This window comes from Cetorhinus maximus, chromosome 6 (assembly GCF_964194155.1).
Source record: "Cetorhinus maximus chromosome 6, sCetMax3.hap1.1, whole genome shotgun sequence".
Classification (NCBI taxonomy): domain Eukaryota; kingdom Metazoa; phylum Chordata; class Chondrichthyes; order Lamniformes; family Cetorhinidae; genus Cetorhinus; species Cetorhinus maximus.
The window spans coordinates 59,619,442-59,646,318 of NC_135884.1; the positions used below are offsets into that span (position 1 = coordinate 59,619,442).

A 26,877-nucleotide genomic window follows, 5' to 3' on the forward strand; every position below is an offset into this window, starting at 1 on the left:
GTACCTGCTGGGCAATAGTAGGACTGGTACATTGATACTTGGTGGGTTGACCACCATCTACTGACTTCTGTTGGACTTATGCTTGAGAAATGTCAGTTTAGGACATGGTTGGGCTTGCTTGCAGTGCTCCTTATGACTGAATTGCCTATCAGTACTCATTGCCAAGCTTCACATATGAATAATGGCCACTTTGGTGAGTTCTGAAGGGGAGGGACATGGAGAGCAACTATGAAAATTTACAACGTTTATTTAATTTCAGTGAGATGCATTACAGGTGTGCTTTTTCCTTTCTGGTGGTTTTCATTTTGCAATTATTATCATACCATAGAATGTATAATGAAGCTTTAAAATTGAGTACATTGAAGAATACTGAAATCAATATATGCATGTGCATGAGGTGAAGAGAAGAAGAGCGTTGGCACCTGCATTAGCCATGGAATTAGAATGAGACTCCTTGATGCTGACTTCAGTCACAACCTGCTTGTACTTGCATAAAGAGCTTAGTCATTCACAGGGAAAACCAGAGCCTGTGTCTTGTACCCAAATCATGTAATATTGTATTGAACACCAACAATTCCAGCTTGATTATGGGAACTGGAGTTGTGTAAATTTACAAAGAAACTTTCTTCAATGTCACGCCAGTTGTCTTTGGCTAAAGGAGTTTGGTTGGAGGGTTTGGAAAGAAACCTTGTCCTCACAAAGAATGGAAAAAGAAATCAGCCATGCATGTCAGTCATGGTTTGACCGGAGTATTACAGTGAGGTGCTAGTGAGTGAATACTCCAGCACAGTGTCTGTTCTTGTACTGCTGTTCCAAAAGCTTCACTTTTATTTCAGTATGCTGTCGAAAGTGTGTTAAAAGAAGGGTGTGTGGATTCTGACAAGGTGTTACTGATTGGTGGCTCACACGGAGGCTTTATTGGCTGTCATCTGATTAGCCAATATCCTGGCTTCTACAAGGCATTTGCGACAAGGAATCCTGTCATTAATCTGGTTTCCAAGCTGGGGACAACAGACATTCCTGACCAGTGAGTGCAGACTTTCCTTCCTGGATTCAGTATGTTTTTAAATAATATACTTTAGATTTTGTTTCCAGGGGTGTTGCCAGGTATAAATGCTTGTGTAAAGAGTGCATTCATTGGTAGATTCCTGCTCTGGTGAAGAGTAAGATTCTGGCACTTTACTGAGTTAACACCAGTCTTTCACCCCAGGGACCTAGATTTTATTCCAGCCCAGTGCAGTCTGATGAAAGCCTCTTTCTGTTGGATCTAAGGACCCTCTTCTGTGAACTGAACTTGAAAAAGTTACAACACAGTTTGGGCTCATAGCATTAAATTGTTTGAAATCGGCAGTCTAACACAAAGGAATCATAAGGATGGCTAGTGCAGGAAAGGGAGATGTCACACTGGTGTCATCAAGTGCTGTTCTCATTTTCAAGCTAAGGCAAATTGTTCAAGCTGTAAGGTTAACTGGCTGCACCTGACCTGACCTGGAATTCTTCAGTGTTAACAACAGCATCACCATGTGCCTGAAATGGGAAACCTTTCATTATAAAAAGCACAAAAAGCCCTTTTTTTGTCCAAAGTGCGAGGAGTTGAATGAACCTGTCACTAGTAAATAGTAGTTGAAGCACTTCCCCACCTCCTTGACTTGTCGTAATATTTATAACTACTGTATACCACAGACTGCATTGCTGAGACCATGAGCTATGATTTTTACTGGAATGTTTTCAGTATGCATTGTATTCTTTGAAGTTGTTACCATGTATTGTACCATCTGCAGCTATGTTAAGTATGCCTGGGTGTTTAAATGGTTAGTAACCCTTTCAGCGTATAACCAATTTGTTTCATCATTGTTCGTCCAATCATTACATGCCCATACGCCAAGGGAAAAGCACACATTTAAAAAAGGAAGTTCTACCTTCAATACAATATAAAATAAAAACAAAGTGCTGCAAATACTCAGCAGGTCTGGCAGCATCTGTGGAGAGAGAAACAATCTAACATTTCGAATCAAATATGACTCTTCCATGGAACTCCCTTCTATCTTCTACCTTCAAATGGGCATTGATGCATTTGAGGGGATCCAGTGTAGAGTGACAAGGATGATTCTGGAACTTGTGGTTCTAAGTTGAAAGAAAAAGCTTGCATAGCTGAACGTTTCATTAAGAAAGTTGGGAATGGGCAGGTCTTCACAATGGTGAGAGATGTAGGTGATGTAGATGTAAGCAGGCCATTTGGCTTGAGTTGGGTGCACAGACTTTAAGTAAACCTGGAATTCAGAAGAAACTAATTTAATTAACTTTGGTGATCAGTAAGTATTTCTATAAGATATTTCCCTGGATTAAATTGACAGGGTAATGGTAATGATGTTGCCTTTAGGGTATGCCTTTTTTCTTCTCTCTCTTTCTTTCCCTTTAGCTCCTGCATCAGGGACAGGGACCATTACATTATGAACATTACTATATTCCCTCAGACATGATTACCCAACGGAAGAAACTGATACTTGATGTGTTATTTGATCCAGAACCCCCAGTGGAATAAATATTGTCCAAGGCATCCCTGAGGAGTATCTTCTCTTTGCAGGGCTTTCTGAGGCTGAATTTCATTATTCATGTTCAGAGACCAATCATTGGGAGTTTAATTTTGTTTCAATAAGTGCAGCTTAGAAATCTTCAAATGAGATCAAAAATTGCCTCCGAAAACCCATTTGACTTCCAAGTAGATCACTCCAACTGATGGCAGTGGTACAGAACCAGCATACCACAAAGGAATTGCCAAGCTCTGCACTGAGCATATCTACTGCTTTCCAATAGTTGGATATAGGACTCCAAGGGGCCTGCATTCATAATTATTACAATAACTTTAGCTTGCTGTGGATGAAGGTCTTCAGTCTCTAGCACTTTTACCAACTCCACTATTGTCAATTGATTGCATTTCTACTGTTTTTTGTAAATACTTCGCAACAGTGCATACTGTTTATACATTTTAAAGGTGGATGGGATTCATTTTTCCAGAAACACCCCTGTATCAGTTCAGTAACTTTATTGAATTGGGTCCTGGCTATGCTAAGAGCCACTATGCTGGTGGCGCCATAGTACAGTGCACTACAGCAGTGAACAAACCCCGCCCCCTCTCTCTCTCTCTCCCCCCCTCCCCCCCCCCCCCGGATCAAGCCAACAGTGGCAAAATATTAACTTTGTTCCTAATTTAGACCATATTGGTTGGGAAGGTACTTGGTGTAGGCTGCAGTGCTCCACTCACACCATTCACAGAGGCAGGGCAAATTGAAAGGAGTTTTCCTGTCTGGCTGACATTTACTGCTCCTGGGGCAAAGGGCATTGCAGAGGTTTGAGCTAATTGCTAATTTCAGCAAGAGAGACATGAGTTCAGGCCAACCTTAACTTAAAGTGCAGCTGCAAAATACATGGAATAATAAATGCAAAAAAAAATGGAAATTCTGATTCAAGCCTAGTGTTGTGATTTTTGCTATGCTTTCCCAACAGTACCATGGTGCAAGCTGGCTTTGATTTTGCCCCAGATCAATTGCCAACTCCCTCTGTGCTGACAGCACTGCTGAGCAAATCACCTATCACCCGTGTCTCTCAGGTAAGAAGTAAACTGTTGTACTTGCTGCACTTAAAACAAGAGCTTATTCTACAGGAAGCTGCAAGACTTATCTGAACTGAGGACAGCTTATGTTTCAGTGAAAGTGTAGAATTTCCTAGTTTGTGGCATGATGCTGCAGTGTGCAGTCTCATTGTGGTCTAAAGTTCTGTTGACTGAATCCTAAGCACCGTCCAGCCATCGTGCCCCCCCGCCCCCCACCCACCCCACCAGCTCCAGTTTTAAACAATGTGAAATACTGATTACAAATAGGCCATCCAGGGAAAACAATCCAAATAAACAGAAGGCCTGTCCTGAAGGAGAAAGAAGAATGCCATGTCATTCTTTCAAATCTACTGACAGCAAGATAGCAAGAGCCTGCAAACAAGCTAAATATAGTAACAAAGTGAAATTATATGGTGGTTTTAAATGCATGTCAATTGATGCAAATGCTGTTTGAATTAAAGGGAAAGCTAACTGTACCTGTAAGCATATATCTTTGATGAGACAGGAGGAACTCTGTGGGTAATTGCCTAGCTAAGGTGGTACCTATTTATCTTTACATATTGACAGACCAATGGAAACTTTATGGTGTGCGCAGTAGGACGTTGATTTGAGGCCATTATATGTGTGAATGATGCAGCATAACCTATACACAAAATCCCAGAGATGGCAAACCTTCAATAGCCATTTTCCCATCAGTCTTGAAATCATAAGTTATTACTTATACTGACTGACAGACATTCATTAAAATATTACTGCATTTTTTGGCCATGATCCTACATTTAGAAACAGAATCAGGTTCAATTGATTTTCTACATAGCTTCCCCTGAAGGAACATCACACATGCACTTGACTGAAAAACAAAATGTGCAACGTGGAATAAAACCACTTAAAACTACTGAAATAAAATCACACTCCTTTACACTTTGTCTCCACCTTCAGCGCATATTGAGCACTGAGGGCTTATTACTTCAACAATGAGGAGATGGCAGTGGGGGATGGGGAAGTCATTAGGTTTTCAGTTTTGAGCAAAATTAATATCAAAGGGTATTAATTCCTGGGAATTGCATTTCAATCGTATTAAATGTAGTTCTGTATCTCTTTGTGGTATGTAAATGTATTACATTTGTTTTCTCAGGTGAGAACTCCAGTTTTGATAATGCTGGGTGAAAAAGACAAACGCATTCACCCAACACAAGGTCTTGAGCTCTATCGTGCGCTGAGAGCCAGAAGTGCTCCTGTGCGGTAAGTTAAAGAGTGGGACATGTGACTTTCCTTTGGGCTCATGAAACTGCTGACAGGCATTATAGCTGGCAGTAAAGGACTCTTACTCATTTTAAACCAGCAGCCATGAAACCCAAAGCTATGAATGCTTTGTCCACACAGTAAACCAATGTCTATGAACACTTTGCCCAGCTATTAACCCTAGCCATGAATGCTCAAAGCCAATAGCACTTTGCCAACATATTCAGCCTGTGGGTCTGAGCTGTGTTTCAATGCTTTGAGTGATCCAGTACACAGGAGGTTGTCACAAGCTTATAAGTCCAGTAGAAAAAATATTTCCTAATGAATCATCTTGTGACAAGTGATTCAACTAATGGTTCCTGTATTAAATCTCAACTCTTTTTCTTTGTTTATATTTTTAATACATGGCACATTCCCAGTGAGGTTTTAACAAGAGAAATAAAAGAGCTTATTTTTTACTGAGGGCGAAAGTCTCTGTTCAGAAATTGTGCTACACAGTTCAGCTTCATACAGGTAGTGAGTGACTCACTGTGCTCCTGCCAGCTAAAGGGTCAGTGGTGGGGAGGGGTGGTAAAATTCACTGTGGTCGGGGCATAAAATGGGCAGCAATGGATTTGCCACCGGTTATATATCCCACTCAATTGTCACTCCTATTGAAGGCAATGAAGAGGAATATCAGGCAAGAGGTTAAACGTGCAACCAATCTGCCACAGTCCATTTGTACCTCTGGTGAAGTTGAAGTTTCCCCCTACAATGTTTGATTGAGACAGCATTGCAGTGAATTTCATTTTAAATTCTCCTTATTTTAAACGAATGTCTCCTTCACTTTAGATCTTCATTTGCCTCCTACTATTAAGCAACCAAAGGGAGGGTTGGGTGACTTCATTTGCAGAGCTTGGTCTGCAAACCTTGGCCAAAGCTGTTCATAAACCAGCCATCAGGGACTGTGTAATTGTGGTGTAACTGATTCACCATCTCATCTTGTCCCTCATCCCACTTGGGAAACCCCTTCTCTCTGCTTGGCTGAGACTGGGAACTCATAGGACTAATCATTAGAAGAGAGCCCATGTCCTCGCAACTTACGATAAGGCACACTGATCCACTGAGCAGCGAGAACAGGCCTTTCTCTGTATTGTTACTCAAGATCAGTAACAGTTTGAATGGTGAGGAACCGCAAGTAATGACAGGTTGAGAAGGGATTTATGGGATGGATGCCTTTTTCTGGTTGGAATTATTGATAGCCCAGCACCTCAGATTTAAAACCAAGTTTTTTTGTGACAAGCTCATTATCAACCTGATTTCTTATGTAAAAGCAGAAGGGGGAAAGAGGAAAATTCAATTGTCTCATCTCGTTTACACTGTCAATTGGGCCTGTTGTAAAGGAAAATGCTAAGACTGCTGGTATTTCCAGCCCTCCCATCTTGAAACTCAGCCCACATTATTTTCCTCTGTGCACAGTCAAGGTTAAAGGAACATGTATAGGTGAGCCAAAGTGCTGTTAATAATCTAATTTTTGAGGCATACGTGCAGATAAAGGCATGGTATTAGTGAGTTCAATCAGCTCTTATGAATGAATCACACATTTGATTTACTTTGTGTACTTGTGCCAACAGGTGTGGTAATTATGCATTAATTGAGTTTACAGCCTATGGCAGGGGGAGCGGGGTGGAAGAGGTACAAGAGCTGGACATTTTCGTGCTTACAGTTGCAATAACTATACATCCCATCTATTTGCAAAAAAGGACAAATATTGCTTGGATTCTGATTAAAGTAAAAAGTGTCATCACAGTGAAAGTATGTAATTGTCGTTGAACAGATCCAGGACATTACTGTCTGAGCAAATCTTATCAGCTCCAAGGCTTACAATGGAGTTCCAATCTTTTAAATCCATAATGGCGTGCTAAAGAACAAAGCCTCATTAAATCACAATCAAGTGCCAGAAAAAAATAAAACCCCAAATAGTGTTTTGGCAATGCAGTCATAGAGAAACACTTGTTTTGTGATCGACTGTTAATAATTCCTGATACTGACCAACCATTACAAAGTAAAAAACTTGTCACTCAGATTTAACTGAAGATAGCAAAAGTGAATAAATCTCAAAAGAGTAGTGAAGTTGTACCATGCACGTCTTATAATTGGAAGATCCTGTTGAAGAAACTTTCCCCTTATCTGTATTATTATCATCATTATTATTATTATTCGCTGGCCATTGCCTCGTATGTGACCAAAGCCCTAATCTTAACTTGGCTCGGGATTGATGAGGACGCAAGATCCCAGGTATTTGTTAGCATGGGTATTTTTAACTCTCAGACCTTATTTTAACATGTGATCTGTGGAAATATTCAACTGATAAATATGTTAGAATATTATCCTTGTACAACAGCAAACCTGTGCTGTGTTCTGTAGTTCTCTGGTCAGTTTGATGACGACTACTTCCATTTGGATTTGTGCCTTTAGCTCCCTTCTCAGCCTGCGGATTTTCTGATCCTGGCTGTACTGGGAGAAGAAACCTGATTGAAAACTAAATACCAGGAGCTTCCTTAAATGAGGTCGTCATCTCTGAGGCCAGTCCTAAGCATCTAAGATTGGCCGATTGGCAGAGATCCTGTAAAATAATGGATGACCAAAATAAAAAAAGGGCAGGAAAGAGAAAGGGACTCCTCCTTATAAGAAATAAAATATTTGACCTTTTCTCCTCAGGTTATTGTGGTATCCTGATGACAACCACTCGCTCTCCAAAGTTGGCACCGAAGCTGATGTGTTTATGAATATTGCTTTGTGGTTTGTCTTTGCGCTGGACATTACTAATGCAGCTTGAGACAATCTGACATGTGGATGACAATCCAACTCAATTTGAATGTGTGTGCAGCTAATTTTAGTCTAATGAAAAGGTGTCTACAATGGATTTCCTTTTAGTCATATGGTAGGACTGCACAACCCTTTGTCTTTATATGAAATTCATTCAACTATTAGATTGGCTGAAAGGTAGCACCCTTTCCTTTGAAGCAATGATTATGAATTTATACCCTACTCTACAACTTGATTAGATAATCTAAGTTGGCACTTCTGTGTGATAGCGTGTGCATAGGGTTTTGTTAGAGGTGGGCTATTTTACATGAGATGTTAAATAGAGATCTATCTGCCAGTTCAGGTGTGTGGAAATTATCCCATGCCATTATTTGAAGGTGATCAAGAAGTTCTGCTGGTGTCCTTGCCAACATTCATCCCTCAGCCATAACCAACAAAGAAATTATATGATCATTTGCTTTTTGAGGGACCTGGCTGCGCATGTGCTGGGTGCCATATTTTCCTACAAAATGGTGATTAACCTTAGAAGAAACTTATTGGCTGTGAAACACTTTGGAACATCTTGAAGATGTTAAAGGTACTATATAAATACACTGTCTCTCTTGTCTTTATAAACCTGCAAATTTCAAACATGTTAATCTTTCTGACTGTAGTTGACCCATCCTTCTGTTTGCCTTAATGTCCTATTTTGGATGAGTGTATCAGATCAGCATAAATGTTCAAAATCCAGATTAAATTACAGAATAAAAATTCCCTTTCTAACTGATAGCACTGGAAGTGCTCCTGTAGTGTAGTAAAGGTGGTTTTCCAAAACTTAATATTTAGTGCATGGTTGGGGTTGAATCAGTGGAAACATTAACCTGTATTATAACTGATGACTGTACCAAAAGTTCGACTCATTGGAAAAGAGTTTGTTTCCCACAGTTGATGCCTGACCTTAAGTACAAAGTTTATTTTTTCAATGTATCATGTTTTCCTTGCACATGGATGACATAAATGTAGAAGTGAAGGTAAGATCATATTTTATTTCTGTTCATGCACTTCAATTTTGCATTATAATGACTGTAATGTTATGAGTCAAAGATATCAATGAAAATTTGGACGTTCAGCTTTAGAATCTTGCATTGCCTGTGCCAGGTCCATCTCTCTGACAATCTTGGCATTGATGATTTTGTTCCAGTCAATTGTCGTGTGTGTAAATGGCAGCTGGCGCCGAAGACCCTTGAGCAGAGAATCCAGCTTTTGATAATTCTCCATTAGGCCTAGCTGGAGGGAGACAGAGAATAAGAGGATATTCATTTGCTGCTCAATAGAAAAGATTGCACTTCTATCATTGCAAAGTTTCAAGCTTTCAGCCAATTACAATGATTTTCAGTTATAATAAAAGAAACAAAGCTTCGTCTAAATATTGGAAGCCTTACAGTTTTATTTATTGAGATGCTAATGTCCCTCTTGGTGTCATTTGGAGTTTTGGAACTGTGAAGAGGAGCTGAAGATATCAAATATATGTGAATAAACAATTCTTCTTTTTGACAAAGTTGTTGCTTTTAAAGTTTTTTAGGCTTCTGCCTTCATGAAGCAAAGCACTTTGGTATTAGGCTGGAAATGATTTGTGCATCATCATTGGGATGATTCTACATGCAAATTATATAATCACTTTCATTCTACACAATTTATATCACTATGTCCTACCTTTGTGACCAAATGAAGAAAGTCTTTGTAATAAAAACAGTGACCTCTTTAAAAATGTAATCTTAAAATCTAGTCTTTAGGAGGATATGTGCCAGTAAATAACAAAGGAGCCAATCTATGGGGGTGAGATGATATAAAGTCTAATAAGTTAGCTTGAACTGTTCATCACCTGGACAATGCTGACTGGCTAAAATATTTGTTTAAAAAGGAAAATCTAGAAATGTGGAAATAAAACAAAGAACAGATTCGTAAAGGTACACACCTGCAACATAGTCACCTGCCTTTTCTTTTTGCAAATGCTATGTAGTTCCAGAAATTTGTGTTTTTAATACCAATTAGTTAGCTGGCTCAAATTTGACAGGCAGCCATCTGGAACTACTTAATCAGATATGATGACTTCAAGTCCTTCTCAGAATGAGAGTGTCGCCAGAAAGGCTCACATTTTTTTGTTCATTCCTAGTTGTCCTTGAGAAGCTGTTGGTGGCCCATTTGAACAGCTGGAGTCTGTGTGGGGAAGGTACTTGTATAGTGCTGTTAAATAGAGAGTTCCAGCATCTTGGATGGATGGATTGAGACTTGGAGGTGAATATGTATATTTATGAGAGGCCCAGTAGCTTCAGTTGTGATGCCCTGTTCGTTGAATCTTCGGAACACAGTTGAGCTCATACACGGAGAAGGGCCATGTAGGTGGAAGCCGGAGCTGTATTCTAAGAAAAGTGGAGAAAGCGGGTTTGGGGGGTGGTGGTGGTGGAGAAATACTGTTGTCTTGCAGCTGAACTGATTTATTTTCTCTGATAGAAGAAAGCAATATTGCATAGGCAGCAAGAGGATTTTGGTCCTTGCAGATTTTTAGATGCAGCAAAACACAAATTCTACTCTCGAATGTATATTAGATTTACAGCATAAGGCATTCTACGTGACTGAGTTTTTATTAAAATTATTTTTATTTATTCACGGGATGTGGGCTTCACTGGCTGGGCCAGCATTTATTGCCCATCCCCAGTTGCCCTTGAGAAGGTAGTGAACTGCCTTCTTGAACCGCTGCAGTCCATGTGGTATAGGTACACCCACAGTGCTGTTTGGAAGGGAGTTCCAGGATTTTGACCCGGTGACAGTGAAGGAATGATGATATATTTCCAAGTCAGGATGGTGAGTGACTTGAAGGGGAACTGGCAGGTGGTGGTGCTCCCATCTATCTGCTACCCTTGTCGTTCTAGATGGTAGTGGTTGTGGGTTTGGAAAATGCTGTCGAAGGAGCCTTGGTGAATTTCTGCAGTGCATCTTGTAGATGGTACACACTGCAGCTACTGTGCGTCGGTGGCGAAGGGAGTGAATGTTTGTAGATGTGTTGCCAATCAAGCGGTCTGCTTTGTCCCAGACAGTGTCAAGCTTCTTGAGCATTGTAGGAGCTGCACTCATCTAGGCAAGTGGGGATTATTCCATCACACCCCTGACTTACGCCTTGTAGATGGACAAGCTTTGGGGAGTCAGGAGGTGAATTACTCATCACATGATTCCTAGCCTCTGACCTGCTCTTGTAGCCACAGTATTTATATGGCTAGTCCAGTTCAGTTTCTGGTCAATGGGTAACCCCCAGAAATGGTGATAGTAGGGGATTCAGTGATAGTAATGTCATTGAACATCAAGGGGTGCTGGTTGGATTCTCTCTTTTTGGAGATGGTCATTGCCTGACACTTTTGTGGTGCGAATGCTACTTGCCACTTGTTAGCCCAAGCCTGGATATTGTCCAGGTCTTGCTGCATTTAGACATGGGCTACTTCAGTATCTGAGGAGTCGCGAATGGTGGCAGACATTGTACAATCATCAGCAAACATCCATACTTCTGACCTTATGATGGAAGGAAAGTCATTGATGAAGCAGTTGAAGATGATTGGGCCTAAGACACTACCCTGAGGAACTCCTGCATTGATGTCCTGGAGCTGAGATGACTGACCTCCAACAACAACAGCCATCTTCCTTTGTTCTAGGTATGATTCCGACCAGTGGAGAGATTTCCCCCTGATTCCCATTGACCCCAGTTTTGCTTGGGCTCCTTGATGCCACACTTCGGCAAATACGGCTTTGATGTCAAGGGCAATCACACTCACCTCACCTCAGGAGTTCAGCTCTTTTGTCCATGTTTGAAGCAAGGCTGTAATGAGGTCAGGAGCTGAGAGACCCTGGCGGAACCCAAATTGGGCATCAGTGAGCAGGCTATTGCTAAGCAAGTGCCGCTTGATAGCACTGTTGATGACCCCTTTCATTACTTCACAGATGATTGAGAGTAGACTGAACGGGCGGTAATTGGCTGGGTTGGATTTGGCCTTATTTTGTGGACAGGACATACCTGGGTAATTTTCCACATAGCCAGGTAGATGCCAGTATTGTAGCTGTACTGGAAGAGCTTGGCTAGGGGTGCGGCAAGTTCTGGAGCACAAGTTTTCAGTCCAATATTGTCAAAGTCCATAGCCTTTGCAACATCCAGTGCCTTCAGCCGTTTCTTGATATCACGTGGAGTGAATTTATTGAGTGTATTTAAGACCGAGATAGGTAGGTTCTTGATTGGTATGGGGATCAAAGGTTACGGGGAGAAGGTGAGAGAATGGGGTTGAGAAACTTATCAGCCATGATTGAATGGCAGAGCAGACTCGATGGGCCGAATGGCCTAATTTCTGCTCCTATGTCTTATGGTCTTATGGCTGAAGACTGGCATCTGTGATGCTGGGGACCTCCGGAGGTGGCCGAGATGGATCATCCGTTGGCACTTCTGGCTGAATATTGTAGCAAATTCTTCAGTCTTATCTTTTGCACTGATGTGCTTGGCTCTTCCATCATTGAGGATGGGGATATTTGTGGAACTTCCTCCTCCAGTGAGTTGTTTAATTGTCCACCACCATTCATGACCAGATGTGGCAGGACTGCAGAACTTAGATCTGAGCTGTTGGCTGTGGGATCACTTAGCCCTGTCTATCACTTGCTGCTTATGCTGTTTGCCACGCACGTAGTTCTGTTTTATAGCTTCACCAGGTTGCCACCTCATTTTTAGGTATGCCTGTTGCTGCTCCTGGCATGCCCTCCTGCATTCTTCATTGAACCAGGGTTGATCCCCTGGCTTGATGGTAACGGTAGACTGGAGGATGTGTCGGGCCATTAGGTTACAAATTGTGTTCGAGTACAATTCTGCTGCTGCTGCTGATGGCCCACAGTGCCTCATGGATGCCCAGTCTTGAGTTGAGTTGTTTGAAATCTATCCCATTTAGCACGGTGGTAGTGCCACACAACAAAATGGCGGGTATCGTCACTGTGAAGGTGGGATTTTGTCTCCATGATGACTGTGCGGTGGTCACTCCTACCAATACTGTCATGGGCGGATGCATCTGTGGCAGACAGGTTGGTGAGGATGAGGTCAAGTATGGTTTTTCCCTCTTGGTTCCCTCACTACTTGCCGCAGACCCAGTCTAGCAGCTATGTCCTTTAGGACTCAACCAGCTCAGTCAGTAGAGGTGCTACCGAAGCACTCTTGGTTATGGACATTAAAATCCCCCACCCAGAGTACATTCTGCACCCTTGCCACCCTCAGTGCTTTCTCTAAGTGGTGTTCAACATGGAGAAGTACTGATTCATCAGCTGAGGGAGCGCAGTACACGGTAATCAGCAGGAGGTTTCCTTGCACATGTTTGACCTGATGCCATGAGACTTATCCAACAATTTATTACCTAGTAGAGACTGTAATCCTAGCTCTAAACAGGCTGGTGGACTGCAGCATTTTATTAACATCACCATTGAGAGTCTTTTCACTCAGTTGGCAGTTAGCCTATGTTATAAATGTTAAATGTCTAAAACTACAAAAAAAAAGCTGCAGTGCAAAAGAGGTGGGTTGATGGCAAGGTCTGTAGAGAGGTGCGTGACAGAACACACAATTTTCAATGTATTATTAACCATAAGTGCCATGTAAAAACATGGTTGAAGTCATACTCTTTAAGCATATGACTAACTGTACTGAAAAAGGAAGGACCATTAAAGCATAAATTCTAATAATGATGTATTGATAAAGACTGCCTCTATGTACTTTTGTCACCACTGATTCCAATAAAATGAGAGAGATGGGATGGGCAATAATTCTGTCACCCTATTTCCTAATTACCCTCTTTCTTGATTCCATTCATCTGGGTAAAATGATAACACCAGTATGAGTGCCATTAAAAAAGCTTTTTTACTTGGTGAATGTCATATAACATAATAAACAGGTCATCAATGCATCTGAAGATCAGTTTTTGCAAAGCAATATTTTGAAGGCCAAGATAAGATGTGCTTTGTTTTTTAAATGCGGCTTGACCAAGGACCACCTAAATATTGGCCGGAATTTTATATCCCCGTTGTGGCGGGGACAGGGCTGAAAAATGCGAGAGCCATCCTGAACTCCATTAGCTTCGGTGGGAATGTAAAATCCCACTGCTGTAAAATTCCACCCATTACGTGTGTATTAAATATACAAACACCAGCCATGAGCTACCTGGAATTCATTTTCAGCATTTTCAACCATTTTCACAAACTCTGCAGCTCCTTCGCATTCATTCTGGTGGAAGAAAGAAAAGTTAAAGATGGAAATTTAAGACAACTAGTCAACCTCCCATGGCATTGCACAGCGAGTGAGAGAATGTGAGCACACTCATACCTGTCAGCTGTCTTTGTCTTGTTGATTTTGCCTCCTCTTCTGCTTCTGTCTCTTTTTTTCTCTTTGCTGCTTCTCTCCCCTTACCTTTTTTAGTTCTTTCCTTTTGTTTGGAAGGTGATAGATGATGTGCTATGGCGTGGCAGGATAAGGTGCCACCAATAATTGCATTTGGGGTGGCGGTTGTAGGAAAAATGGGAGTCTTATGTGGGTCCCTTTCCACCTTCCCATGATCAGTTGTAGTTCTTCCACCTGGCACAACTCACCCCAACCACCCCCTCCCCCCCTGTCATTTCCTCAAAGTACTTCTATTTACATAATTAACTGTTTACAAGATTCCAGAACATTAGGACAGAGCTGCTGCTCTGCTCCTAGATTCTTCTCACTCTTCTCTCTCAGACATATTATTATGACATATCTCCTTATGCACATCCTCAGTGGCTATTATTAGAGGAGTGGTAGAGTTAATATTTTACTCTACACTACCTTCACCTCCACCCCCGCCCCACTTTCAAACTGTTTCTAGTGATTAAGGGCATGTTGATCTAAAATTAAATATAAGAGTTTTAGGTTTTTCTTACACAGAGTGTCATGAGCCTGTGAAATGCACTGCCAGTGTTCGCGAAGCAGCGACCACATCAATTAACACATTAGATAGGTGGTTCAAGGAAAGGTGAATAAAAGGATATGAGAACAAAGTGCACATGTAGGATTAGGATTGCTGCTTGTGTGCAGAATAGTCTGGAAACTCTGATTAGTCAGAGGTTCTGCTGTATGAGATAGGGTTTATAACTAGTTATATAACAGCATATCCTTCACTGATGTGTAAAATTACATGTACACACTCTTAAGTGTAATGCATGCTTTCCTTACCTTTAGAGAAAGATTCTGTTTCAGATCAACATTACTGGTCAAATTGATGCTACCCTCCTCAAAGTAATGAGCCTGAGGGAGGAAAAGTTAGAAAGAAAACTGAAAAACTTAATCTGTTTATAAGAGTAAACTTTTCCATTTCCTCTCTTCTCTACCAATATTCCTTACAAGTTAACTTCACCAAGAGAGTTGGGAAAACTGCTCTCCACATTCTGATCGATGTTAACAGTCAAGCTGTTGGCACAAGGTAAACAAGAGTGGGCTGAGGATGACTTATCCATTGATACAGCCATTCCCCTTGTGAGGAATTCAACACTGCTTGTGTAGCGAGGCAAGGATCTGGAACTCAGTGAACTGGGAACTGACCCTACATTCCTGCAATGTCACATTGAATTGCCACCCAGAAAATTGTTTTCTCTAAATTCTCTCCCATGAGTTAATGTTATGTTAATTAAAACTGAAACAAAGAGTGATATAAAAGTTGGGTTGGGACAGTTGAGGGACAGAGAAACAATACTTTCCAAGCATCATCCACAAGATGGATATTGGTAAAGGGAGAGCTGGAGAATCTTTTAAATCCATGATTTTTTTGATGAAATGGCAATCTAGCTTTCTGTATCATGATTTGTTGCTCAAGATGTATAATCAACAGTACTGAATGAGTTGACCCAAGTGGATCAAATAACAGTGGGAGAGCATTTAGGGGACAGTGACCATTGTATCATAGGGTTTAGGTTGGTCATGGAGAAGGACAAGGAGCAACCCAGAGCAGGGATAATTAATTGGGGGAAAGCAAATTTTGATGGAATGAGAATGCGCATGAGTCAAGTGAGTAGAATCAAATGTTGGCAGAAAAGATGCTGGCTGGACAATGGGCTACCTTCAAAGAGATAATATTGCAAACAATGTCAAGGTATATTCCCTTGAAAGGGAAAGGTAGAACAAATAAATATACAACGCCCTGGATGACGAGAGAGAGATAGAGGTGGATGAAAAGGAAGGAGTACGTGTGTGACAGATGTCAGGTAGAAAATACAATGGAGAATCAGGCTGAATATAGAAGGATCAGAGGGGAAATCAAAAAACTAATCAGAAAAGCAATGAGGGAGCATGAAAAGAGACTAGCAGCTATCATAAAAGGGAATCCCAAGGTCTTCTATAAGCATATAAATAATAAAAGGGTGGTAAAAGAAAGGGTAGGGCCAATTAGGGATAAAAGAGGAGACTTGCATGTGGAGGCAGGAGAAGTAGCAGAGGTATTAAATGAGTACTTTGCATCTGTCTTTACAAAAGAAGAGGATGACAGAGGAGGTAACTGGTACACTCAAATTTATAATTAAGGAGGAGGTATTAGAAAGGCTATCTTTACTTAAAATTGATAAGGTACCAGAACTGGACGAGATGCATCTGAGGATACTGAGGGAGGTGAGAGTAGAAATTTCAGAGGGACTGGTGATAATCTTCCAGTCTTCCTTAGACACAAGGGTGCTGCTGGAGGATTGGAGAATTGCGAATGTTACACTCTTGTACAGAAAGGGGTGCAAGAACAATGCCAGCAACTACAGACCAGTTAGTTTGACTTCAATTGTAGGGAAACTTCTAGAAACTATAGTTTGGGACAAAATCAATCGTCAAGTGACAGGTGTGAGATATTTATGGAAAGCCACCATGGATTCATTATGGGGAAATCATGTTTAACTAACTTGCTGGAACTTTTTGAGGTAACAGAGAAGGCTGATAAGGACAATGCTGTTGATGTGGTGTATATGGATTTTCAAAAGGCATTTGATACAGTGCCACACAATAGACTTGTGAACAAAATTCTAGCTCATGGAATAAAGGGGAAAATAGGCACTTGGATAAGAAATTGGCTGAGTGACAGGAAACAGAGTAGTGATAAATGGTTGTTTTTCAGATTGGAGAAGGTTTGTAGTGAAATTTCCCAGAGGTTAGTGTTGAGACTCTTGCTGCTCTTGATATATATTAATGACCTAGACTGTGGTGTGAATGGCAGGATTTCAAAATTTGCTGATGATATGAAGATTGGAAGCAATGTCAATTGTAATGAGGATAGTCTTGAATTTCAAAAGGACATAGACATATTGGTGGTTAAAGCAAGGTACAGTGGATGCTGAAAATCTAAAAGAAAAACAGAAAATATTGGAAAAGCGCAGCAGATCTGACAGCACCTGTGGAAAGAAAAATAGAGTTGACATTTAGAGTCTGTATGACCCTTCTTCAGATTGAAGAAGGGTGATATGGACATATTGGTGGATTGGGCAGACAAATGGCAGATGAAGTTCAATGCAGAGAAGTGTGAGGTGATTCATTTTGGCAGGAAGTATGTGGAGAGACAATACAAAGTGTAAGGAGGAATTCTAAAGGAGGTGCAGGAACAAAGGAACCTTGGTGTATATGTACATAAGTCATTGAAGGTGGCTGGGCATGTTGAGAGAACAGTTAATAAAGCATATGGTATCCTAGGCTTTATTAATAGGGGCATTGAGTACAAGGGTAAGCAGGTCATGTTAAACTTGTGTAAGACACCAGTTAGGCCTCATCTGGAGTACTGCGTCCAGTTCTAGGCTCCATACTTGAGGAAGGATGTGAAGGCATTGGAGAGAATACAGAGGAGATTCACAAGAATGATCCAAGGATGAACAACTGTAGCTATGAGGATAGATTGGAGAGGTTGGGTCTGTTTTCCTTGGAGAAAAGAAGGCTGAAAGGAGACTTGTTAGAGGTGTTCAAGATCCTAAAGGGCATGGACAGGGTAAATAGTGAGAACCTGTTCCCACTCAAGAGTACATCAAGAGCGAGAGGGAACAGATTCAAAATAATGGGCAAAAAGGAGTATAAGTGATGTGAGGAAAATTTTTTTCACCCAGAGGGTGGTTGGAGCCTGGAACGAACTTTCTGAAAGGGTGGTGGAGGCAGGGTTGATTGAGGTATTCAAAGGGGAATTGGATTGCTATCTGAAAAGGAAGAATGCACAAGGCTACGGGGACAAGACAGAGAATGGGATTAGGTAGAATGCTCTTTCAGCGAGACAGTGCAGACTCGATGGGCTGAATAGCCTCCTTCTGCACTGTCAAGATTCAGTGATTCTGTCTAATCTCCTCTTAGTTTAACCCATGGAGTCCAAGTATCTTTTTGGTAAATCCATGTTGTACTCCACTAATCACATCCTGCAAATTTGAGAACCTGCCCAATACCACTACTTTCTGCCTCCAGCACAGACAATTTCCTATCCAGATCAATAATTGGCCTTCAATTCCATGAGCTTCAACTTTAGCTAACATTCCCTTATGCGCAGCTGTATCAAATGGCTCTGAAAGTTTGAAAGCCAAAAGAGTGATTAAAGATATAGCTGCCCCTTTGCAGTTTCACATAAAAAAGATAGGGAGTGAGAGCAGGCAGACAAGGGAATAGAATACGTGCAGAATAACTTGGACTTTGGACCCATCTGGAAGCAGTGGAAAAGAAATAAGGAAAGACTCGTGAGGTCAGGTGGCAGAAGAAAACAAATCAATGGAAAGGAAGCAGAATCAAGTCTGCAATGTGTAAAAAAAAAGACAACATATTGTGCTTTGTAAATCAGTACAGCGAGAGCATGCATGTGTCATATTCTCTCTGTATAGCTACTCTGCCTGTAAATTGTTTGCTGAAGTAGCTGAGGCATTGCACCTCTCAGCATTGACTATTTTTGATACTAAAGTAAAAAGAAAACATCCATCTTTTTAACAACATAATCCCATTACCAACCCAAGCGCTCTCCATCAATAATTTCCTGCTGTAAGTGCGGAATCACAACATTTACCCAATATGATTTTTCTCCCCTTCACTTCTGAAGGAAATTGATCTATTGAAAAGACTAAATGCCCTTAGTCATAATGAGAGTTTTACAGAATTGAATTTGTTTATACAAAACAAAAGATGATAGAAGAGTTAGGTTAGATTTTGGTCTTCATCACAGAGATAGTGTTTGACATGGTGGAGGTTGGAGGGAGGGGGGTGGTGTTGTCAGATCTCTTGTTCTTTATTGACTCAGCCCAGTTTTATTCTATTCCATGGTAGGAAAATCAGACAGGTTCTAGCAAGGGTATCCAATCTCCCCAACAGATTGCCAGCTGGATTGTGAAGATAAAAATCTACCCCCAATGATCTTGGTTTTGAAAGTACTGACTGGAATACCTGTTGTAAGTGCAAGCAGGCTACTTAACTTGAGCAGTGAAGGCACAGCTAAAGATTAGTGAACAAACTCTTCCTGCCTCCACAACGTAGCGAATAAGCTAATCTAAGAATGATCATCTGAAACTTACAGCCAAACGTTTATTATTCTTATATAGCATGCACTTCATCTAAATTCATTTTTACAGCTGTGCAATAGGGAATTGAATAGGGTAGTCAGTTAGCAGACAGTCAAGAGACCTGTGCTTAAATGCAGACACTCACATAAAACAGTTAATGTTATGTTACTTAAAAGAACTCTAAAGATAGCACATTAGAAATAAAACTAAAGGTCATAAGGACGAACACAGATAAAGATGACTGCTGTTATGCTGCAGCAGATGATGTGTGCCAGGCGGATCAAATCCATTTGATCCCACTATCACAACGGTTTTTGCAATTTGTATTTATTTTGAGATGCGTGCCCTGAATTCAGAAGTAATAAGTCCACCGAGACTTCAGAGATTTAAAAAAAATTAAATTAAACATTTATTAGCAAAAGAAAAGATTTCAAGCACATACAAAGATCTACAAATTACTAATATAATAACTCCTAAAACCCCTGATCAATCTACTTCCAGTTACACCCCCCCATTAAGGCGACAGTAAAAAAAAAAGATTTTAACCAGATCCAGGCAAGTCAATACAATACCGTGGACAGTAGAATTCAAAGTGGCTTTTTTCAGCTTTGGTTTCTGTAGACGGCAGGCTTAATGCCCAAATACTGGAGGCTTCTCACATTTCTGTTAGATCTTACAATGCCTTTCCTGACACATGGCGTTATTCTCCTTTATACATGTTTCTCCCTTTTAATGTAAATTCCATTGCTCCCATATGTCTTTGGAACTTGACTTTTCTCATAATATAAATCTTTTCATGGTGCTAATATTGGCAGTAACCTTTGGGAAAAATATACACACTGCTTGGCCTAGCTTCTCTGGCTAGGTGTAAACATCCTACCATCTCTTTGAAATTCAAATTGCCCTGATTTATCTAAAAATGCAAATTCTCATCACCATACATTCTAAGATTTTAGCCATGATTACATATTTAGCATTTCAAACCTAGCTTATTTTGATGAGTCAAAGCCTCCAGACTAGCTGTCTCCAATTCAATTAAATCCCACGCGCGCAGACAGAAACTATCCAAACCCTACTATTAACCTACTTTTACAATAAATCACAATAATGTTATGAGAATCATTATACTTTCATGATACTGCTGTTTGGGACATTAGATTTCCATAATCTTGGGAACCAGAAAGGAAATAGTGAAGGCCTTTACAATATAAGATGTAAGGTTTATAGGTATCTGGAGTTTTGCTTTATTTACTTTAGCTTTGTGAACCATATCATAGGAAACTATATAGGTTGGATAAAATCCACAATAGGCTGGTTTGTATACATTTTCTTGTCCACTGCTGTTTGATGCCATTACAAATAAATGAAAGAAAGACTTAAAGAACAACAAAAGGCTAACTAAATTATTAGGTACTAACTCTAGAGGTTAGAGATTATTAATGTCAGCAGTAGCTTCTAAATTGTTGAAACTTACTGCAAGAAAATAATTATTCTTTAAATGTAAAGTCTTTAGGTCATCTTTTAAAAAAAAAAAGTCCTTGAGAGGGAAATAGGGTAGGATAGTGATTTAGCACAGATAATTAGGTCCTAGTTTTAAGTTCAGTTTATTAGCACTTAGGTAAAAGATCTCTCTGTAGTCTCTGTAGAAAATAAGTTTGGGGAAGCAACACAGTTTAAGTCAGCATGGCCTCCCAGTACAGACTGTGCACAGTTCAATCCCCATGATAGTGTTGGTTCAAACATGAAAGGAAGAGTTGAATACCAGAGGTGAACTGAGAGTGACTGCCCTTGATGTCAAGGCAGCATTTGACCAAGTGTGGCAACAAAGAGACCTAGCAAAATTGAAGTCAGTTGGAATTGGAGAAAACTGTCCACTAGTTGGAGTCATATCTGGCACAAAGGAAGATGGTTGTGGTTGTTGGAAGCCAATCATCTCAGTCTCAGGACATCACCGCAGGAATTCCTCAGGTTATTGTCCTAGGCCCAACCATCTTCAGCTGCTTCAACTCATCCTGCCAACCTAACGTCAGAAGTGGAGATGTGCACTAATGACTGCACAGTTTTCAGTATCATTTACAACTCCTCAGATACTGGCCTGGGCAACATTCAGGCTTGGGCTGATGTGTGGTGTGAATTTTTATTTTGCCACTTAAGTGCCAGGCAATGATCATTCCCAACAGAAGAGATCTAACCATCTTTCCTTGACATTCAATGACATTACCATTGCTAAATTGTCCAGCAAAAAATCCTGGGTAGGTTTATCATTGATCAGAAATGGAATTGGACCAATCATATAAATACTGTGGCCACAAGGGCAGGTCAGAGGCTGGGAATTCTGCAGAATTCTCACCTGACTCCCCAAAGCCTATCTGCCATCTACAAGGCACAAGTCAGGAGTGTGATGAAATACTCTCCACTTGCCTGGAGGAGTGCAGCTCCAACAATGCTCAAGAAGCTTAACACCAGGATAAAGCAGCTCGCTTGATCAGCATCCTATCCACCACCTTAAACATTCATTCCTTCCACCACCAGCACACAGTGGCTGCAGTGTATATCATCTACAAGATACACTATAGCAACTTGCCAAGATTCCTTCGACAGCACCTTCCAAACCCATGACCTCTGCCACCTAGAATGACAAGGGTGGCATATGCAAGGGAACATCGCCACCTGCAAATATCCCTCCTGGTCGCACCCCATCCTGACTTAGAAATATAATGGTGTTCCTTCACTGTCCCTGGATCAAAATCCTGGAACACCCTCCCCCACCAGTACTGTGGGCATAACTACACCACTCCAGTGGCTCAAAAAGACAGCTTGCCACTTAAGAAATCAGGGCAGGAGTAGACCATACGGCTCCCTAAGTCTGTCCTGCCATTCAATAAGATTGTGGCTGATCTGACTTTAGCCTCAACTCCACTTTACTGCCTGTCCCACATAATCCTTGACTCCTCAAAAATCTGTTTAACTCAGTCTTGAACTTATACAACAAATTGACCTCCACAGCTCTCTTGGGTAGAGAATTCCAAAGATTAACAACCCTCTGAGAGAACATATTCCTCCTCATCTTTGTCTTAAATGGGCAATCCCATATTCTGCAACTGCCCCTTAGTTCTAGATTCTACCACAAGGGGAAAAGTCCTCTTAGCATCTATTCTGTCAAACCACCTCTGAATCTTATATGTTTTAATGCCACCTTCTCAAGGGATGAGTACTAAATGTTGGCCTTGCCAGTGATATTCACAGCACAGGAATTAATTTAAAAAAACGTATGTCTCAGGTTTGATTTCTGGTCTGTATAGAGTTGGTTGATCTCCACTGAGGTGGTCAAAAGTGGGCTCTGATAGATCTGTGTTTCTAGGTTAGGGTGTGCTCAACTAAGTATGATATCCACTCTTGATTACTATCTGGTGACATGTGCTACACATTCTCGTGTATGAACTTTGACTTACTTGCTGACACTTATTGTGCTCATGTGAATAATGGTCACTTCAGTGAGGTACCAGAATTCCCCAGGAAATCATGACCAACCATGAAATCAAAGTCTCCAAGGGGAAGCGGGCATGGAAAAGTTAATGGAAGAAAGGAATGAGTCCCCGCCACGGGAGATTCAGCAACTCAGCCAAAAGTCCATTGACTTTCGGTGGGACTGGATGATCCTGGCAGCGGGCGGGGCAGGGCCGGAAAACCTCCCCAAAGTTCTTATTGCGAGCACAGCCTTGCTGACAACACTTAAGCAGGTTGTTTCTCTGATGTATGCTGACTTGTAACTAAACTGTTCTACAGCAGGTTTTGTCCACTGAATCCATTCTGCCAAACCAACACAATCTTTGGGGAAATTTTTTCCATCCTGGTAACACCATTTTAGAATTTACACTGATAGGATTCTTTCTGATCAATGTTTCCTGCCTGGATACAATTGGTTCCGCCCTCTGAAGCTGTAGCTCTCATGGTATAGGTTTGAAAGATATGGTATTGATGAATGACATTTTTTATTAATATTTGCAAGGCATCAATTGTATGAATCACTACATGATATTGAACAATAAAGTGACAATAAGGTGACTGCTGTGAAATGTGTGTGCTTGTCAGTACTCCCCTCATAATAAGTTAATTCTGTCATTATATGTACTGAAGGGCAACAGCAGCAGTAATTCAAGCTCCCTTTGAATCTGTGAAATGTTTCTGTCTGGTTGGATGGGAAGTGGCGCTATTTGATTATTAGTCCTGAGCAGCACAATGTTTGCACAATGTCCCCAAAACAGTAACCCACTGCTGACCTCTTACTTACCTGCACCTTAATTGCGCCTGAGACTTCAGCATTTGGTGGGGAGAACACAAGTTTCCATTCAGATTTCCAAAAGCCATTCCTAAAAGCAAAATTGATAACAGAAACATTTTACAGTTTATCTATTAAACACTGAGGGGGCAAGGAAGTGATTGCAAGGTTCTGAGATAGATTTTGAGCATTCTCAGGGAAGTGTGCTCAACTGCAGTAGCTACAGTATACATGATAATGAACTTAACCTACTTATTAATAGTGACAGGGATGAAAAATAAGTTTGGGGGAAGCTTGGCTGAAATAATTCAATTCTTACTCAGTTCTTAGTCAAAGAGAGTGGGATAATCCTTTAAAATATAATATTGAGTCCATAACACTTCATAATGTTAGAAGTATGAAAAACAACACCATTTCATGCTGATTTCCAACCTGGAGCTGGAATTCATAAGACTTTCCCAATCTGCAATTAACTTCTAACTGATCCCTAGATATACTGCCTTGCTGTAATCAATGGGATGACAAATTAACTAGATATTTTCTATTTTGTCATCTTTCCATGTTTTCAATTGCCCGGGAACGAAAGATAGCAGGGTTACAACCAGGAGATTCCAGAGATTGTATCAGATTTATGGTTAAGGTGGAGACAGATGCTGGGTTTTCCATGTTTGATTACGGGTGGCATATAGGTTGAGTCTTCAATTAGTGAAAGTAATGCCACATTTAAAAAAAAAATCGGATGCGAGAACCTAATGTTGGACAGACACAGGAAGTTCCGGAAAAGATTAAGAAATCTTCTGAGCTTGTAAAGAGAAGTTAGGGTGAGATTTTTAATCCGTAATCTCCCTCCTCCAAGTGCAGTATCTTTTTTTATTCATTCATGGAATGTGGGCTTCGCTGGCTGGGCCAGCATTTATTGCCCATCCCTATTTGACCTTGAGAAGGTGGTGGTGAGCTGCCTTCTTGAACCGCTGACAGTCCATGTGGTGTAGGTACACCCACAGTGCTGTTAGGAAGGGAGTTCCAGGATTTTGACCCAGCGACAGTGAAGAAACGGCGATATATTTCCAAGTCAGGATGGTGAGTGACTTGGAGGGGAGCTTCCAGGTGGTGGTGTTCCCATCTATCTGCTGCCCTTGTCCTTCTAGATGGTAATGGTCTTGGGTTTGGGAGGTGCTGTCTAAGGATTCTTGGTGAATTCCTGTAGTGCAGCTTGTAGATGGTACATACTGCTGCTACTGTCCGTTGGTGGTGGAGGGAGTGAATGCTTGTGAATGTGGTGCCAATCAAACGGGCTGCTTTGTCCTGGATGGTGTCAAGCTTCTTGAATGTTGTTGGGGCTGCACTCATCCAGGCAAGTGGGGAGTGTTCCATCACACTCCTGACTTGTGCCTTGTAGATGGTGGACAGGCTTTAGGGAGTCAGGAGATGGGTTACTCGTCGCACTATTCCTAGCCTCTGACCTGCTTTTGTAGCCACAGTATTTATATGGCTAGTCCAGTTCAGTTTCTGGTCAATGGGTAACCCCCAGGATGTTGATAGTGGGAGATTCAGCGATGGTAATGCCATTGAATGTCAAGATGCGATGGTTGGATTCTCTCTTATTGGAGATGGTCATTGGCTGATACTTGTGTGGCAAGAATGTTACTTGCCACTTGTCAGTCCAAACCTGGATATTGTCCAGGTCTTGCTGCATTTGGACATGGACTGCTTCAGTATTTGAGGAGTTGCAAATGATGCTGAACATCGTGCAATCATCAGCGAACATCCCCACTTCTGACCTGATGATGAAAGGAGGGTCTGAATACCATCAAGATACTGTGCACTGACAACATATAGACTACTTGGAGTAAGTGAAGAGAATGGCCAGGAAGTCTTTTGCCCAACGATATTAAATCTGTTTTATGTTGTGCTGGACAGGTAAGCAGTGCGATATGCTTGCACCAGGATGTTTAGGGACTGTATTCTGCATTAAACACTTAAACATGAAGAATACCACCTTAACAACAAAAGCTATACTTAACTTTCCCAAGCAGTGCGTATGTTGGCCCTATAAATATCTTTGGTGGGCTGCAGCCAATCATTTAATATTGGATTTCTTTTGGTGGCATGTTCCATGCGAGGAAACCTTGTGTGCATTTGGCACGATTGCGTTCTCAGTACCAAGGGATCATTCAGCCCATCAATAGTGGAATTCATCCATCATGAGTGTTTCATCATTTTTAACAGTAGACTAGTTAAAACCTTTATTTCTGCACAAGAGCTAATATCATGCCAAGGAAGAACCATAGCTCCTACTCTAGCCAGGCACAAGGTATGACTGCTCCTCCCCTTTAATTCTTGGATGGCCTGGATGCCCCACGAGGTGGTATAGCCCTTTGACACTCTCAGTTTTGGCTCACACATGAGTTGGATGGGGTACCCCAGGGAAATTCTCACTGGTGGAAATGTACAACAGCAGGAAATTGATGCCATCAGGGGAGGAGAAGGGACAACAAGAACTAGAGATGTCTAACCGATTACATAACAAAGTTGTTTGGATCACTTTTAGTCCATGTCAAGTAGAATATACAAGATTGCGAGGAATTAAGCGCATTTCATAAATACAACTTACCAGAACTCATTTCGCTGATATTTGTGAGATTCAATGCAGGCAGTGATAACTTTCTGATTGCCATAGGTTTTCCCATATACCTGCCAAAGAAAATGCCAAAAATTCAGCAGAAGTGAGTGCAAGTAGTATCAAAAGCAATATGAAATAATAATCATGCACGATGAGGTGAAATAGAAATGGTCTCTTGAAAGCTCACCCACCTAGGGAAATTGCTTGTTGAACCACATCAGCAAGGACTTCCCTGGTTCAATCAATGCTGAGTTAAATGATCTCAGTCGGGTGGTAGTACAATTGGCCTGAGCGCTTCCGATTAGAGAGGTGAAAATCAGTTAGCATTCCCCCTCCTGATTACCAATCAGCAGTTCCTGTTGGAAGTGCTTGTGTGCCAATATTGGGTGAGGATATTATTGGGCTTGATTCTTTTGTCTTCCCTCTGGCCCTATACCTCCTCTACCTTCACACACTCACTGTCTAGGCTAACATATGAGGAATAGCGACTTATGTGAAGTAGGGTGGAAATGTACCTCAGTGAGGATCCAGCATCTTGTGATGAGATAAAAATTGGCAGAAAAGGATGAAGAAGGGGCAAAGATCTAATGATTATGATATAATTATTAATCTTTCAGGTTTGGATATTATCACGCATCATTACATAGAGCACACTATCTTATGACTATCTAGTGGTTATTCTCCATGGGCTGGGGAGGCATGTAAAGGCTTTTTGAGGCTGAGTTGGCTGCAAGATGATAGGAGATTGCTCCGTTAATCCCATATTTT

General features: G+C 41.1%; 2 protein-coding genes across 6 annotated transcripts in view; one reads left to right on the plus strand and one right to left on the minus strand.

The window, feature by feature from the left end:
• The window catches only part of LOC144681779 (acylamino-acid-releasing enzyme-like), a 62,293-nt gene extending 53,093 nt beyond the window's left edge, over positions 1-9,200 (plus strand). For all 5 annotated transcript variants that reach the window (XM_078543773.1, XM_078543774.1, XM_078543775.1 and 2 more), the window contains 4 exons: positions 837-1,027; positions 3,505-3,607; positions 4,746-4,852; positions 7,553-9,200. In XM_078543773.1, coding sequence (XP_078399899.1) covers positions 837-1,027; positions 3,505-3,607; positions 4,746-4,852; positions 7,553-7,670 — 519 coding nt within the window. In that variant the 3' untranslated portion in view covers positions 7,671-9,200. The remainder of the gene's footprint in view (positions 1-836; positions 1,028-3,504; positions 3,608-4,745; positions 4,853-7,552) is intronic.
• Positions 8,747-26,877, minus strand: part of LOC144682283 (F-actin-capping protein subunit alpha-2-like) — a 40,119-nt gene continuing 21,988 nt past the window's right edge. Inside the window, exons 6-10 of the mRNA XM_078544760.1 lie at positions 26,101-26,180; positions 23,499-23,577; positions 14,898-14,969; positions 13,866-13,928; positions 8,747-8,926 (exon numbers count right to left, since the gene is read on the minus strand). Coding sequence (XP_078400886.1) covers positions 8,747-8,926; positions 13,866-13,928; positions 14,898-14,969; positions 23,499-23,577; positions 26,101-26,180 — 474 coding nt within the window. The remainder of the gene's footprint in view (positions 8,927-13,865; positions 13,929-14,897; positions 14,970-23,498; positions 23,578-26,100; positions 26,181-26,877) is intronic.